The 15354-nt window shown below is 37.5% G+C and overlaps 2 protein-coding genes across 3 annotated transcripts in view; one reads left to right on the forward strand and one right to left on the reverse strand.

Moving 5' to 3' along the window:
• The first annotated feature begins 1367 nt into the window (after positions 1-1367).
• On the forward strand, positions 1368-5366 carry tm6sf2 (transmembrane 6 superfamily member 2). Its single transcript, XM_015386696.1, has 10 exons — positions 1368-1523; positions 2322-2425; positions 2505-2602; positions 2692-2792; positions 2883-2965; positions 3046-3170; positions 3300-3401; positions 3506-3598; positions 3685-3804; positions 4518-5366. Exons 1-10 carry the CDS (start codon positions 1432-1434, stop codon positions 4725-4727), a joined length of 1128 nt encoding a protein of 375 aa, XP_015242182.1. The 5' UTR covers positions 1368-1431; the 3' UTR covers positions 4728-5366.
• A 4041-nt stretch (positions 5367-9407) lies between these two features.
• ncan (neurocan) overlaps positions 9408-15354 on the reverse strand; it is a 60036-nt gene continuing 54089 nt past the window's right edge. For both annotated transcript variants that reach the window (XM_015386733.1, XM_015386732.1), the window contains exons 18-20: positions 14389-14533; positions 12602-12784; positions 9408-10508 (exon numbers count right to left, since the gene is read on the reverse strand). In XM_015386733.1, coding sequence (XP_015242219.1) covers positions 10390-10508; positions 12602-12784; positions 14389-14533 — 447 coding nt within the window. In that variant the 3' untranslated portion in view covers positions 9408-10389. The remainder of the gene's footprint in view (positions 10509-12601; positions 12785-14388; positions 14534-15354) is intronic.

A 15354-nucleotide genomic window follows, 5' to 3' on the forward strand; every position in this document is an offset into this window, starting at 1 on the left:
TGTTTCCTCTGGGTTTTTCCTTTCTTTTATTTCTTTTATTTAACCTTTATTTAACTTGCGTCCACTGGCTTTGCGAAAGCCTAGAAAAGGAGATGTAAACTCAAGTTTTATTAACATTTGGAACATGTGTCATATTTGTACAAATAAAAAGTAGACCAATTACTTTATTCTTATAGTTACAGAACATAGAACATACAGAACATCGGGCATATGGAGCCAAGAAGAGAACCAAATATATCTCCTGCACCATTTGTGACATTCAAAAAAATGCATCAGCTATGTCTAGAAAATTATCACTTATTTCTTCTTTATATATACTTTTTATTAAATGTTCTATTAACAAACGAAAGTCTAGCTAATTTCTGTATACATTTTGGTTGAACTGAGCTGCAGTGATTATTTAATGAGACTGCACGGTGACACAGTTTGTAGCCCTGTTGACTTGCAGCAAGAAGGTCCTGGGTTGCATTCCTGCCCTAGAGTGTTTTTGCAGGGAGCTTGCATGTTCTCCATGTGCATGAGTGTGTACTCCAGCTTCCTCTCACAGTCCGAACCTATTATTGCAATGTTAATTGATATCTCCAAATTGGCCTTGGGTGTGAATGTGTGTAAATGGTTGTATGTCTGTGTGTCAGCCTGCAATTGACTATAGACCTGTCCAGGGTGTACCATGCCTTTCCCCTCCATGCAGCTGGAAAATGGGCACCAGCCCCACTGTAGCCCTGAAAGATAAATGACAGAACATGGAGGATGGATGGATCATTTCAAAAGGCTGAGGGTTAAATAGCGGCTCGCCCATAGGGGGCAGCATTTCCACACTTTATATTACATGGAGTTGCTAATGTGTTCTTTGGGAAATAACATTTTTAAATAGGATTTTTTAGAAGAAGAAAAAAAATCATTATTTAACACAGCAAAAGTAATAGCTTTATTATTGACTAAACAGAAAATTGTGGGGCATGTTGAAGAGTGTGGCACACTGAGGACGAGACTTGAATATCAATGGGGCTTTATATTAGATCTAAAGATGATAAACAAACCTAGGGATCTATTCTAATTAATGAACCAAAGCTGTAATAAACTACTGGCTGAGAAAGTATTGCTGCCATTTGATTACTCTGACCGAACCTGCAAGAGGCAGCAGTGTGCTTTCTGATGGGCTCCAGAGGAAGGGTAGACCTCAGCTGAACTTTGAAACTTATAACCTTATAGCCTGTGTGTTGGAGCGCCATCATTGCTTCATCACAGATCATAAGGTAAGGAGTGACACTCCTTTAAAGCTTCTCTTTCCTGTCTGCCGCTCTGGAGTGAACCCTGGGCCTTTGACATGACTCTTTACACTGCCAGTAAGGACCTTTAGGAAGTTCTACTATTTGAACAGGTTTTGTTTTATCTAAAGACCTCAGAAGCTTGAGGAAAACGGTTACAGAGATGAGGCCGCCGGTGGAGGTTAGCGTGTTTCTGCTCTCTTTGTTGGGACCTGGAGTTTTATTCACAATGAATAACATCCCTGCACTTCAGGAGTAAGTTCACCATCATTTCTTTTGCATTCAGTGTCACCTTGTTCATTTGTTTTAGACTCAATCATAGGGAGTCATAGGAACCACTTTAATGAGGCAGATGGAAAAGGGACATTGCTAAATGCTAAAGTCACAAAGGTTCCCAGGGTGCTATAGCTGAACTTATTAATAAAAGGTTAAGTGGAAGGAAGAAAGTTACAAGCAACAGAAATATACAATGTTATTCCTGTAGATCCCTTTGATAATCACTACACTGATGTATCCAGGGAATGATACACAGGTAGGGCAAAATATCAAATCCTATCTAAGGAAACTGGTTGTTTCAAACATTTTCACACACAGTTGAATGAGAGGAAAACATAACTTTATAGGTTCATCAATCACACTCCATTCAGACTGAGGCTATGTGTGTCAGAAGCCTACATGCATAGACAACTCCTACACATGGGCAACAAACATCTTACGTTAAAGAAGCCCAAACTCAAAAGTACTGAGGGCCGAGAAAATGAACATACTGTACTTCTCAGAAGCCTGATATCTCTGTTTAGAATATAAATGATTTCTAAATTGAGTTTATGTTATATTCTGATTCGAATATATATTCAAATATATATTCACAAATTAAATAAAGGCTTCAGATCTTTAGTTGTGAAGATCTAAGCCCCAATGGTTGCTCATTCTGAGAACTGAAAACTGAGAATAATGTTTTGATTTTATTTTTTATATGACAGTGCTTACTATTTGAACAACGTGGAAATGTGTGAACTTGCTGAGGGAAGCTGTTTCTCTCTGTTACCACAGACATCTTCCTATCCTGGGAATGGGAATGTTTGTCCTGGGATCTGTTCTTCTTCTGCTCAATCTTACAGTTCAGCACGCAAAGAAAGTGGATCCTTTGTTCTACGGTACAGACACAGTGTTTTATGCTAAAGCTAAAAGAAAAGTCGGAGCTGATACTTCATTGTTTTTCTCTGCTTTTCGTAGTATTTGCAGAGTTTACCATTGGCAGCATGGTGGGATTGACCAATGCTTTAGAGCAGGATAAGATCATCTCTGGCTTTATGGATTTCTACCTACAAATGGTGAGGCGGCTGTGCTCAGATTCTTTTTCTAATATCTAAACTGGTAATTCTCCCAGAAAACAACAAGGTGAGGTATTTTGTCTCTCTAGGGGGAGCCTCATCTTGCCACAGCCTATGCTGTGATGATGTCTTATTGGGAGGTTGTGCACCTCATCCTCCTCCTCACAGTCATTCATCGGATGTTTGCAGGGTGAGTTGCTGCAACAGAACCACCACAAATGTTCCAGTGTGTGTTGACAGATCTATGATGGACACTTTGCTTTTATTTTGTAATTTACAGGAAGTCCTACCGAAGCATCGGTTTGTTATGGGCTGGATCCACCATTGCCAATCAAATTGTTGTTGTTCCCGGAGTTTTCATCGGTAAGAAATGCTTAAGATTGAACCCTCTCATTGGTCCAGATCTCTCTGCAGGCAGTTTTTCAGTGTTTCAATCTGTGCAGGTAAGTATGGGTCTAACATTCGGCCAGCTTTTTGGAGGAATGTCCCGTTCTTCTTGGTGCCTTTCTGGGCAGCGTCACAGCTCTTTAGCAGACCAAGGGACATGCCCATTTTGACAGCAGACAAGGTAAATTCATCTCTGAGCTCTAAATATATTACGTTTTTTTAGTTAATTGTTTACAGGGACATTATTCGATTTTTACAGGTATGCTATGACCAGAAACTTCTTTAATTGATGGTGTCTGTTGTTGATTAGATTACTGCAGAGCAGAAGAAAAGTCTGCTTTCTCGACCTGCCGACCTGCTCCTGACACTCCTCTTACTGGGAGCCATGGCCCTCTTTGTTTTCAGAGGATTTGTAAGTAAAGCAGCAGAGGCCCGAACTCTTTCTGCTAATTTCAGTCTAACAAGCATGTGTCACCACCTGTTTTAATACTTGTCTGTCATGCTGCTTTGCTCCAGGTGGTGTTGGACTGTCCTTTGGATGCCTGTTTTTCCTACATTTATCAGTATGAGCCCTACCTCAAAGACCCAGTTGGTTTTCCCAGGGTTATGGTCAGTCTAGAGACTAAGTTATTCACAGACTGTGATCAGACTCATACACCAAGCTCAAAAACTATATCTGATCTCATTTATTATAGATGCTGGTGTATTTTTTCTACGCTGTGCCACTGGTGAGCATTCTTCTCTATGGTCTAAACACACCAGGATGCTGCTGGATGTTGGACTGGACCATTTTCTTTGCTGGAGCCATGGCTCAGGTATGTGCATCGCAAAGCTATTTATTGAGACTTTAGGTGATCAACCAAAAGGAAATCGCTCACAGTTTTAAAAATGAAATCAAATCCATACATTACATCCAAAAAATCAGGGAACACTGTAAATATAGAAGGTTTTCTGGTCAGATGACACCAACATTGAACCTTTTGGCCTTCGTGCAAAATTACATATTTGGTAGAAAAATAATGATCTATACAATTCTCACTGGTACAAACCTCTTGGCTGCATCTTAATTCTTCATTCTGTTGGAACTGCCCAGTTAAAGTCCAGATTTTAAGCCAACTTAGAATCTGTGGAAACCACAGAACTATGTTGTTCTTATAATATCTGCAAGTGCTCTTTGTGAGCTTGGACTATTTTGGAAAGAACAAAGCAAAGAAAATATGCCACATTGGCAAAGATCCCAAAAAGACTCGGATTGTTGCAAAAGGTGGTTCTAGAAATTAGTCTCTATGAGAGGCTGAATACAGCTGATTGTACGGAAAAACCATGTATTATTTTATTACCATCTCACCATTAGGCTCCAATTTAAGTTTTTCCATGTCAGCAAATACTAATGAAGAATTTAGAACTCTGTTGCTTTAATGAGTAAAAAATATTCTAAATGAATTGTTTTAAGAGGTGCTGTAACCATGCGTCTGTATTTCTTGTTGTCACTGATGACCTCTCCCTCCTTCACTGCTTCTATACCCAGACTCAATGGTGCCATATCGGAGCATCTCTGCACTCCCGCACTCCCTTCACGTACCGAGCCCCGGCAGACAAAAGATGGCTGGTTATCGCTCTCAATGTGCTGCTTGCCATTGTGCCAGGGCTACTGGCCCTCCGCTGCCGCGCCAACCCAGCTTATTTCATGAAACCTGTTACCAAGGGACAGAGCAACGACGACAAGAAGAAAAACTAGGACCACACACCTGGCCACTGAATACAGGAGGAATACTTTATGCTTTGAAAAGGCAAATGCTTTCAGGGGTGTGAACAAACTGAAAAACAGCCTCCTCCCCCCTATCTTAAATCCCAAAGGAGATCCAGAAACTTTACTCTCTGGGTCTTTTTTCAAATCGGCCACCTCACATGGCACTCCCTGTGTGGACTGTTGGACCCTGATAAGAACTGCTGCTGATGGAGGTGAGGGACTGTGATCAGATCGCTCAGCTTTCAGCTGACTCAAGCAGATAACCCAGTCCCAAAATTTAGATTACAAACCCAGATCACACAGTTTACACACACATATATGTGTAACCAAACCAAAACTCCACAGATTTATTTATTTTAACTTTTTTTTACTGGGATAAAAATGTGACTAATGGCGAAAAGTGAAATGACCAGGCAGGGATCATTATAGTAAAATAACTTCTAAAGATTCATTGAATATTTAGATTTTTTTTTTAAATGTAAACATATATGACATTTATTAGTGTTCCATCAAATACCAGGATGTTTCCTCATTTTCTTGTCCAGATAGTCCAAAGAAAGGATCTTACTGCAGTTTGCTGAGTAACATGAACAGTTCAATGACAGATGTACCATTTACTGCAGTACCTGTGGGTGTATCTTAGGATTCAGTTTTTTTTGTTTGTTTGTTTAGTTTGTACAATAAAGAAAAAGTAACACTGAGTTGTGAGTTTTTTTCTGATGAGCTTTCAAATATATTTTGAAATCTAGCTGGGTACTGGCTGCACTTGGACTAGATTGTTATCTGTATGCTGCCTGTGTGGTCTTATCTTGTGTGTCTGCTTCTGGAAAAATGGTTTTAGAAACAGAAAATAAGTTTGGTTTTTAACAGATTCAACATTGCTGTCTCTTCAATATTGTCCCTGGCAGGGATGGTATTCAGCAGAGTGTAGAGTGCAACTCTGCAGTTATCAGCCTGATAAGAGGTGAACCCTGGATGTAGGTGAGCTGTCACATGCAGACGTCACACAAACACAAATCCCCCTGGTTAGTTGTCAAAATGTTTCATTCAATAAGAAACGAAAACCATAACTTAGATATGTGAGATTCAAAGCAAATGATTTAATCAATCAAATATGTGTTAAGGAAAGAGTTATTCATGATTTCTTCAAATATTTCATTTTTATAAAAGTAAAACATTGGGGCCTGTTTGCCATTTGAATCAAATGTATATATTTTAGATTAGAAACGGTTTGGTTGCAATTTATTTTAAGTTTTGGGAGCCAAGCATTCTCTGTTTTTATCTATAACCGGGTCAAAGTTCATGGCTTCACTGCAGGCAGGATTTTACCTACATTCAACATTAATGGTGTCAAGGTAAAGTTCTTTGTAAAGCTGAAAAGATGGGTTGTTTTTTACTTTCAAAGTAGTTTCATGGTAAAAAATTTACGTCTTTAATGAAAAAATAATTTATTAATAAGAGCAAGGCATAAAAGGTTTCGAAATATATGGTTGTGCAGTAGTATTGCATTGAGAATTGTATATATATGATTTTCCTTGAATGTTTAGGGTGCAAAGAAGGATCCAGTAGAGGTGATAATCTGTAAGACCACATAAGAAAATTGATAGTGATCTCTCAATTTTTCTGTCCTTTCTTTATATAGTTATATATTACATTTTCTCTTTTAGTTTTGTCTAATTTTCCCCCATTTTGTTTGATTTCACCCATAATTTCCCTGTTTTGATCTGTGGATGGATTGAGGGTCAGTTAAATGACAGTGACCTTGATAATTAAGGGGGTGGGTGTAATTATATTTTGCTTGATATGACATTTAAAATAGAGGCTATTTATTATGTTTTCTATTTCACCCACAGAGTGCCTTTTCTTCAATGCGATCTCTCAGGAGGAGATACTGCTCATGATATCATTATGAAGAGAGAATATTTACTAGGTTGTTAAATTATTTAAAATCCAAGTATTTGAAAACTAGCTGTTTTCCCTCTGTCACCATGTCACCAAACATGTTGAAAGAGCGAAGGTAGCAGCCAAGTGCCACAAATGAAAGCGATAGTTCCCAAATATGGTCCTCAGAGACCCTTGCGTTGCATGTTTTAGATGCGTCTCTGTTTCAGCACAATCCAAAAGATTGATGACGTCTTCTGCAGCAATTAAGTGGTGAAGAAACCAGTTTATGACTCTAAAAAAAGTTGAACTGTGTTTTCAAGTTTGAAGAAGTCCACAGTCCAGTAGGTTGTTTTAAAAAAAAAAAAAACTTTTTTTGAATGACTATGACCTGGATAATCACCAGCACAATTTATTGCTCATTCATAAATGTCAGGAGTGTGGCAGCAAGGAGCTAAGGGAAATCAAGTAGTACAGTGGTTCCCAAGGAGCAGGGTTTAGATTTAAAGTATTTAATTAAATGACCAAAATAATTCATGTTTATAGTTGTATTGAGCTTGGAGCAGAAAGACACCTGAAGCGACTCAATGACTCAACATCTCAGGACCTCCTCCTGTGTAGGAAAAATGGAAACAAAGCCAGGAGTTACATCTCAGACTGAAGAGGCTTCAGTTAGCATGTTATTGTTTAGGACTAAAAATGCTGGGAAAAAAATTAACCAATGTGTTTTTTTTTATTTAAAAAAACAATATTGTTTAATTTTGCAATGTTTTGTTTGATTGAACAAAACTATTGACGCAGTCTCTTTTTGACAGATGGAACCAAAGTAGATATTTGGCCTTTAAAAGGTATGATGATTTGATACTTGGGCTTGTTTAGCAAAAAATTTACTCAGACATTTTAAAGAAAAACAGTCAGCTATAAACACCTGTTTACCAAGCACCTGTATACCAAAGTGTTTTGAAGACAAATTTTAAATGTGTTTAACATTTGACAGTACGGTAAAAATGAATCATGCAATGATTAATTATCTCAATAACAGCTGATATGTAAAAGAACATAACTCAAAAGATGATTGTATAGATTTTTCAAGGGATTACAATCATTTTCCAGACCACTGTTTGATTTCTAACCCTGGACACCCTGAGAAAACATTCCCTTTGTATTTGACAAGTTAAGCAAAAAGTAAAAATATGGTCATTTAAGATTTACAGTGGATGATTATTTTGTCAGATTGGAACTTTTTCCCTAAACCATTAGATCCTCTTAGGATCCTCACTGCGAGGGCAGACAAAAGGAGAAATGGTGGTGGAACATTTTCAGCAATCAGAGACGGTAAAATCTACTTGATATTTATTGCCTTTGACTCTTTTTACAGCAGTCAAACAAGAAACTCTGTTTATACCAAGACTTTCCCCTTTCCTTAATTTCAATAATTTCTGCGACTTATCCAGAGCATTTCTGACTGATCGATAAACATGTTTTTACAATTATGGGTAAAATATAAGGAGAAAAAAACTAATTATTTTTTATAAAGTAACAGAGGTCAACATGACCAATATTTACAGTATATACCTGACAACTTTACATTGTGCTTATTTGGCATATATCATTAATAATTTGATAGTTTAGTTTCAGTGTTTCCCTAAAATTATGTTTGGCTTATATTTGTGCCTATTGCTCTTTTCATGTTGTAAGTATCAGCCTAATTGTATGTCCAGACTGCTGTTGGACAGTTTGGTCTCTATCAGGACCAAAAGTTATCTAATATATTGTCCGTTTGACGAAATAAATACTGTTATGCACAGAGTTCCCTTTCAGCTGGCTTGAAAAACAGGACAATACAGGCCAGAAGACCATGGAGTTCCATGAGAGTCAGTGAACAGATTTTGATACGCACAATAAGGTATTCAGTCCTTTGTTCAGAGGTGGTTCTGAAAATTTAAATTTGTATTTCTCTATTTTCATTAAAACTTGATTTTTTTTTTTTTTATCATTCTGTTAGCATTTTAGGCATGGATTTGCCTTTAATTTCCTTGATTTTGTGTTTTACTGTAACTTAATCAAAACATGCTTATATGTACAGTGTGGTTAAAAATAAATGTACAATCCCTGATTACATGAATTATTAGCCCTCAGGGTTTTTTATTTTAATCCTGCTAAAGTGTAATTATTAGCAATTGGTGCTAAATTAAACTTAACATGGGGAATCAACTTGTTTCATTAAATGTAAGATGGATGGAGATGTAAAAAGGGCTACAGGTGGGACCCACTAGTGCCTTTTAGGAAGGTCTTCTTCTTCTATTCCCCACCATGTGTTTCTCTGCACAATCTCCCATACATGTATTGGTCTCCTTTAGTATTGTTGTGGCTCTAAAGACAAAAGTGTTGGCTTTATGTGACTCATGCCTAATATGAGTTGTTTTATTTACTTTTTCATTTTCAGAGGAGAGATTAAACAATGCTCTATGAAATGTTTAGCACTTTTCACCAGTTCTACTCTCCAACTCCAAGGTAGCCTCGACCTTGTGTTGCTTGATCTTCATGATATTGTTTGTTAATCGTCTCCTGAGACCTTTGCAAAACAACTGTGTCTATTTACTGTGTCTATTTACTTCACAGTTATAGATGGTTAATGTTGTTTTACAGATGAAATGTGAACTAAGTATACTGAGGTTTGTGAGTACAAGTTGAGGAAATGTGAAAAAGTTTAAAGGGTGGGGTGTCAAACTCGTATATGCTGTTGGCCAAGATAAAAAAAAGTATGAAGTTTGTCTTTTCATTTTATTCACTTTATTAAGAATGAAATACAACAGCAAGACAAAAAGTCATAGGAACACCAAAAAAGTAGATGACTGATCAAATATCAAAGGGAGAAAACAGTGACATCCTACCCATCAGGTAAATACAGCTGTGCAAGGATTCAAGTTTTTGAACAAATCTGATACAATCAAGTTTTTATCTGAAGCTTTTTCCGGCTCTCTTCCACACAATCCACTGTAAGCCTATGGGCCAAATCCATTTCATTGTTCTGAGTGGGTTGCTTTGGACAAAGTCCAGCAATTGATCAGGTTATAACACAGAACATATTTACAAACCAAAGATTAGAGGAAATCAAAGGATTTGTTACTAACTGGTATAGAAAGAAAATGGTGTTACATCGACTTCCTGGAGTGTAAGTACAAAAGAAATAGCTTTCACTAGCAGATCATCCGTAATAAATAGTAACATTACACAAAAAGCAGTTATTAGAAAAAGCCTCTCAGTGCGAAAAAACAAACAAGAACAGAGCACCTATTAAAGAGCTTTAATGAAAAAAGCAACAGCTAACAGCAAACACACAAAACAGCTCAGGGTTACGAAGGAACGCACGCTAGCTTGCATCGCAGCCGTCTGTGTGAACAGAACACTGGTACAATTAATTTCAACGCAGAAGAAAAGGAAATCCAATTAGAAAAAAGAAATTTCTCTAAGTTTCCATCTGACATGCATACACTCACACATATTTACACCGTGATGTCACTCTGACAGATAAGGAGAGGATTATTGTTATTTAGGCAAAGAAGGTTGCAGCCCAGTTAAAAGAAGCATCAAAACAACCAAACGCGGAGAAAGGACATTGGAGGTTAGCTTGATGTTAGAGATATCCTTATCAAAAGTAGTAAAAGCTAAGCTGACAGCAAGGGAGGAAGCAGGTATATGGGATCTACACTCTGTCTGTATGAGCCATGGCTTGCACCTAGGCATTGCAGATGCTGTATTATTTGGTTCAGTAGTAGCTGTGAACATCATCTCTGGCTTTGTGGCCTTCTCCTCCGTGCCTCCTGTTCCTGCGGTGTTCATGGTGCTGGTTGTGATGGTGACGTCTGTACCGGTGCGAACGGCGAGCTGAGGAAACAATGCCATTGGCAGTTTTATTTACATGGCAGTTTGAACAAGACATCTCAGCTCTGCTGCACAGCAATGACTCCCAAAAACAAACAATTTTTTTTTTTAAGCAACAAGGAAAGCAATGGGAATACATAGGAGCAAACAATAGAATAAAACACAAGAATATAAAAAAGACAGAGGCAGAAAACTTAATGGTGATCCACTTTAGTTAAAAGCTTTTTATATTGTTCCGGCCTCTTTAGAAGGGCTGGAACATTTAGTAGGAATTAGGAGATTGGCACTAGTTTGGTTTAAATCATATTTTTGCGACAGATTAACGTTTGTTCATAACAATGATACATTTTTCACACGCTCCATACTTGTGGAGTATCAGAGGGATTAGTGCTAGGACCAATTCTCTTTACTATATACGTATATGCTCCCAATGGGTAGAATTATTAAACAACATGGGATTAATTTCCACTGTTATGCTGATGATACTCATCTATATCTGTCTATAAATCTAGATTGAACTAACCCATTAAATAGACTACAAGCATGCATTGATGGCAGAAAAACCTGGATGTCTTTAAACTTTCTGCTTTTGAATGCAGACAAAAAATAACCTAAAGTCTTTGGCCCAGAGTCTTTGAATAGAATCTGATTAGACAGTCACATCATTTGGATAGGACTAAATTGATCTTGGATAATAAAGTAACAAATATCTAATTTAAATTCCATATCAAAGAGGTTTCTAGAATTTCCTTCTTTCATCTCCAGAATATTGTGAAACAATATAAATATCCTGTCCAGTGGTGATGCTGAAAAACTAGTCCATGCATTAGTTACTTCAAGACTGGACTATTGTAATTCAGGAAGTCTTCAAACAGTAGTTAAAAGCCTTCAGCTGATCCAAGATCCTGCAGGCAGAGTTCTGTTAAAAATTAAAAAGAGATCATATGTCTCCTATGTTAGCTTCTCTTAATTTGTTTGCTTTTAAATCCAGAATAGAATTTGAAATCCTCCTTCTCAAATATAAAGCCTCAAATGGCCAAGATCCATCTTATTTCAGAGATATAATTGTTCCTAATGTTCAAAACAGAGCACTTCCCCCTCAATCTGCTGGTTTACTAGTGGTCCCTAGAAGTTGTAAACGTTGAATGGGAGGAAAGATCTTTTAGTTATCAGGCTCCTCTCCTGTGGAACCAACTACCAGTTTTAGTCAGTGAGGCAGACACCCTGTCTACTTTTAAAGGTAGGCTTAAAACTTTTCTTTTTGACAAAGCTTATAGTTTGAGTGGCTCAGGTTATCTAGAGCTTTCTCTATAGTTATGCTGCTCTAGGCTTAGGCTGCTGGAAAACCTTGGGACCACTTTTCATAATTCTGCCTCGTATCTCTATTCTCCCATTCTGCCAACTTACTTAAGTTCCACCCATAATGTTCTCTCTGCTTTTTCTAATAGTAGCTTCATCTAGTCTGTTCCTGTTTGGCTGTGACTCCATCCTGGAGAAAAATATTAGCTGTGCTGCTGCCATCAACACTTTGGTTTATATGTTATGTTTGAGCTTGGCCTGTTTTTCAGTGTAGTCCTGTGTATTTTACTGTGACTAACTGTATGTGCTCCCTTTCATCCACCAAAATGGGAGCTGGCTCTCCCTGAACAACATTCTGCCTCAACATATGGCTGCTTACATTGAGCCTGGTTCTGCTTTCGAGTCAATGAGTTGATGCAATCAGCTGGTTTTCTTTAGATAGAAAACATTGAACCAATCTGACTTTTTGATCTGGTTCAAATGTCTCTGTAAAGTGCCTAAAGATTACATGTGTTGTGAATCTCAAAGTATCTAAGGAGTTCATAAAGCACCTGGCATGTTCTGGCACGGTCTGTGATAAATAGCTAAGCAAACTCTTAAGTTCTGAAATGTAGATGGCTGCAGGACATTTTCAGGGATAGTAACCGATAAGATAAACACTTATAAACAGCAATAAGATAAAACACTTAAAAAATTATAGAAAAGTAAACGATACATTGGAACAATAGTGTAGTGTTCATGGACCCCTCCAAGAACACTGACACCTGACAGAACACAGACTTAGACTTCAAACTCACACTTTGTGCAAATGATCCTGGGACGCTCCCAGCTGCCGTCGGCCCGGCAGCGTGAAGTTGGGATGTGACGTTGGTAGAACCCCTCAGAGCATTGGTAGCGCACCACTGAATGGATGTCATAATGCGACCTCCGCCGACCTATCAAATGGGCGTTCTCCACTGCTGGTGGGGTCCCGCATAACACTATCAAAAATATTTCAAACCGTAAAATTAGATGAAAAAGAAATATTATGAAAAATATATAGATATATATAGATTGATATAATATAGGTTAATATTAATATATTAATATAATGTAAAATAGTAGGTGGTACATTGTGCTGCCTCTAGATGGCAGCCTTGTCAATACATCAAGCTCAGCTGAAAAGAAATGTCGACAGAGGACATAGGTGATGAAAACCAGAGGTGTCAAAAGTGTTTACTACTCAAGTGGAAGTATAAATCCTACTGTTTAAAAACACGATTGTAGAAGTTAGAGTATCAACTTAAGCTTTTTACTCAAGAAAAATTGTAAAAGTAAATTTTTTAAAACTACTTAAAGTGTAAAAGTAAAGCAGGAAAAAATGTTAAGGAGAGATGCTTTACTGTAATAGCATATTAAAGGAATATATTCCTACAATTCTGGATGACAACTTCCTTATACTTAATCTTCTTAATTTTATAACCAATGCTAACAGTGTCAAATTTAACTTTGCATCATTTTGAAAAACTATTTATTTTGTTATGTGGTGAACAACAACTTGGTGCAGCATTGAGTCAAACCACAGGGAAATTATTTGTCTGGATGAAAGAAATTATTTTTATGGTTTTTATTTTCTTTTAAATACCAACAGGCCATAAATGAGCTTCAATGAAACATTACTAATGGGTCTTTTTTGAAAGTTAAGGAGTAGAAAGTAGAGATAACTGCAAAACAATACAAGGAGTAAAAGTAAAAGATCTAAAAAAATTAATTACTCCAGTAAAGTATAGATAGCCAAAATTTCTACTTAAGTAAGGTAAAAAAGTACTTGTACTTTGTTACAGTATTTGACACCTCTGATGAAAACACAAACAGACTGTATTTAACTGCTTATCTCTAACACTCTGTTCATCTTTTGTCTTTGTCCTCACTCCTATGACACCTCCAACCCAACTTCATGTTATATCGGTGTCTCCTTTCCATTTCCTTTTATCCTACATGCTCTATCTGATGGAAGATGGCTCATTCCCCAACCAAAACTCTGAGCGAGTATTAAGAAAACTTGACAAAAAATGCCCCTGACAACTTTTTGATGATATTTGTGAACCTGGTAATAACTGGCAATAACTCCAACTTCACTTCTGCTGCTGTGGCGAGCATAAATGGGGTCAAACACGCCAACAGGAGGAAGATTGAGATTGATATTGCATTTTGCAAAATCAATATGGGTCTGGGCTGAATAGCAATCTTCACTCAAGTTTGTGTTTGTCTTTGGAGTCCTTGCTGTGGTGACGTTTAGGGGAGAAGACATAGTCAGTGAGGAAAAACTCTTAACGGATCCACAATTTTAATAAAACTTTCGACAAAAAAGAACAAAAAAGGGAATACAGAGAACACAGGCGGATAAAAAGCACGGATGACTAAGAGGATCCCAGCTGGTCGCACACAAACCACCATGTGGTGTTTTCCTCATAAATAATACACTTTACACAGTGAGGAAACTCTGTTTTGTTTACTGTGGATTTATAAAACCGTGTTTTATATTGTAAAAAATAAAAAGAGAGAAAATGCATTTTTGATTTTAGTTTGTTTCCATCAGTATCACCTGTGCCTTTCTTGCAGATGTAGGGCAGGTTGTAGTTGCAGGGCACGTCGTTCCACTTGCCGTCCTCATGGGCAATGGTCACCACACAGTCCTCTCCGCCTGCAAAGAAGTTATCTGGCTGGCTTTCCCTCCAGTTCTCATAAACCTGCATAGCAACAAACAGTAAATATCTGCTTTTAGAACAGTCCAAATAAAAAAATACTTTCATTGCATCTGTCAAAAGCAAAAATACCCACATCTTCACATTCTTTAAGCACTCAATCAACGAAATGATGCTGTGTCGAGTTTTACGTGAAAGTTCTGATGGTTGATGTGTGTAGTTAAACAACAGCTGATATGCTGATTGATGCTGGTGTTTACCTGCCAAATACAGCCTAAAATGTAATTGGTATGATAAAAAATGAAATAAGGCAATCTCTTTCCAAAGAAATGTGCAAACACGTGTTTCAGATGAAATGATTGATGAGGAACATCTCTAATTGGTTATTTCACAGAATATCCTGCTTACTCGGACGTTTCTTAATCTGCTTGTCCCTTAGTGAGGGATTTGGTGCAAAAATCTTCCTTACTGAACATCTTTTTGCAGACAATTTTGCCTCTTTATTTAATTTGCTGGTTATTTAATTTCACTGAATAAATGCTGATGTGCTGTCATCAAAAGGCCATTTGCTGGCTTATTCTGTAGCTGGTGTTGGCTTCCCCAGGTCCCTAACACTTACTGGTTTTCTGTGGTCTTAGTTTATTCAGGTCCTTGAATCAAATTCTGTCTGAACCTATTTTCTGTGGCCATTTTACTGTACTATGTGAGATAGTATGTATATGATCAATATGAGGAAGACAGACAGACAGACAGACAGACAGACAGACAGACAGACAGACAGACAGACAGACAGACAGACAGACAGACAGACAGACAGATAGACAGATGAGCTGGACTTTCATATGAGAGATGCTGCTGCCAGAGAC

Source organism: Cyprinodon variegatus, unplaced genomic scaffold (assembly GCF_000732505.1).
Source record: "Cyprinodon variegatus isolate N-32 unplaced genomic scaffold, C_variegatus-1.0 Scaffold374, whole genome shotgun sequence".
Classification (NCBI taxonomy): domain Eukaryota; kingdom Metazoa; phylum Chordata; class Actinopteri; order Cyprinodontiformes; family Cyprinodontidae; genus Cyprinodon; species Cyprinodon variegatus.

Coding starts and splice junctions, on each gene's coding strand:
- tm6sf2 (XM_015386696.1), top strand. CDS start 1,432: ATGAGGCCGCCGGTGGAGGTTAGCGTGTTTCTGCTCTCTTTGTTGGGA. Junction 2,426..2,504: donor AGTGGATCCTTTGTTCTACG/GTACAGACACAG, acceptor TGCTTTTCGTAG/TATTTGCAGAGTTTACCATT. Junction 2,603..2,691: donor TGGATTTCTACCTACAAATG/GTGAGGCGGCTG, acceptor TTGTCTCTCTAG/GGGGAGCCTCATCTTGCCAC.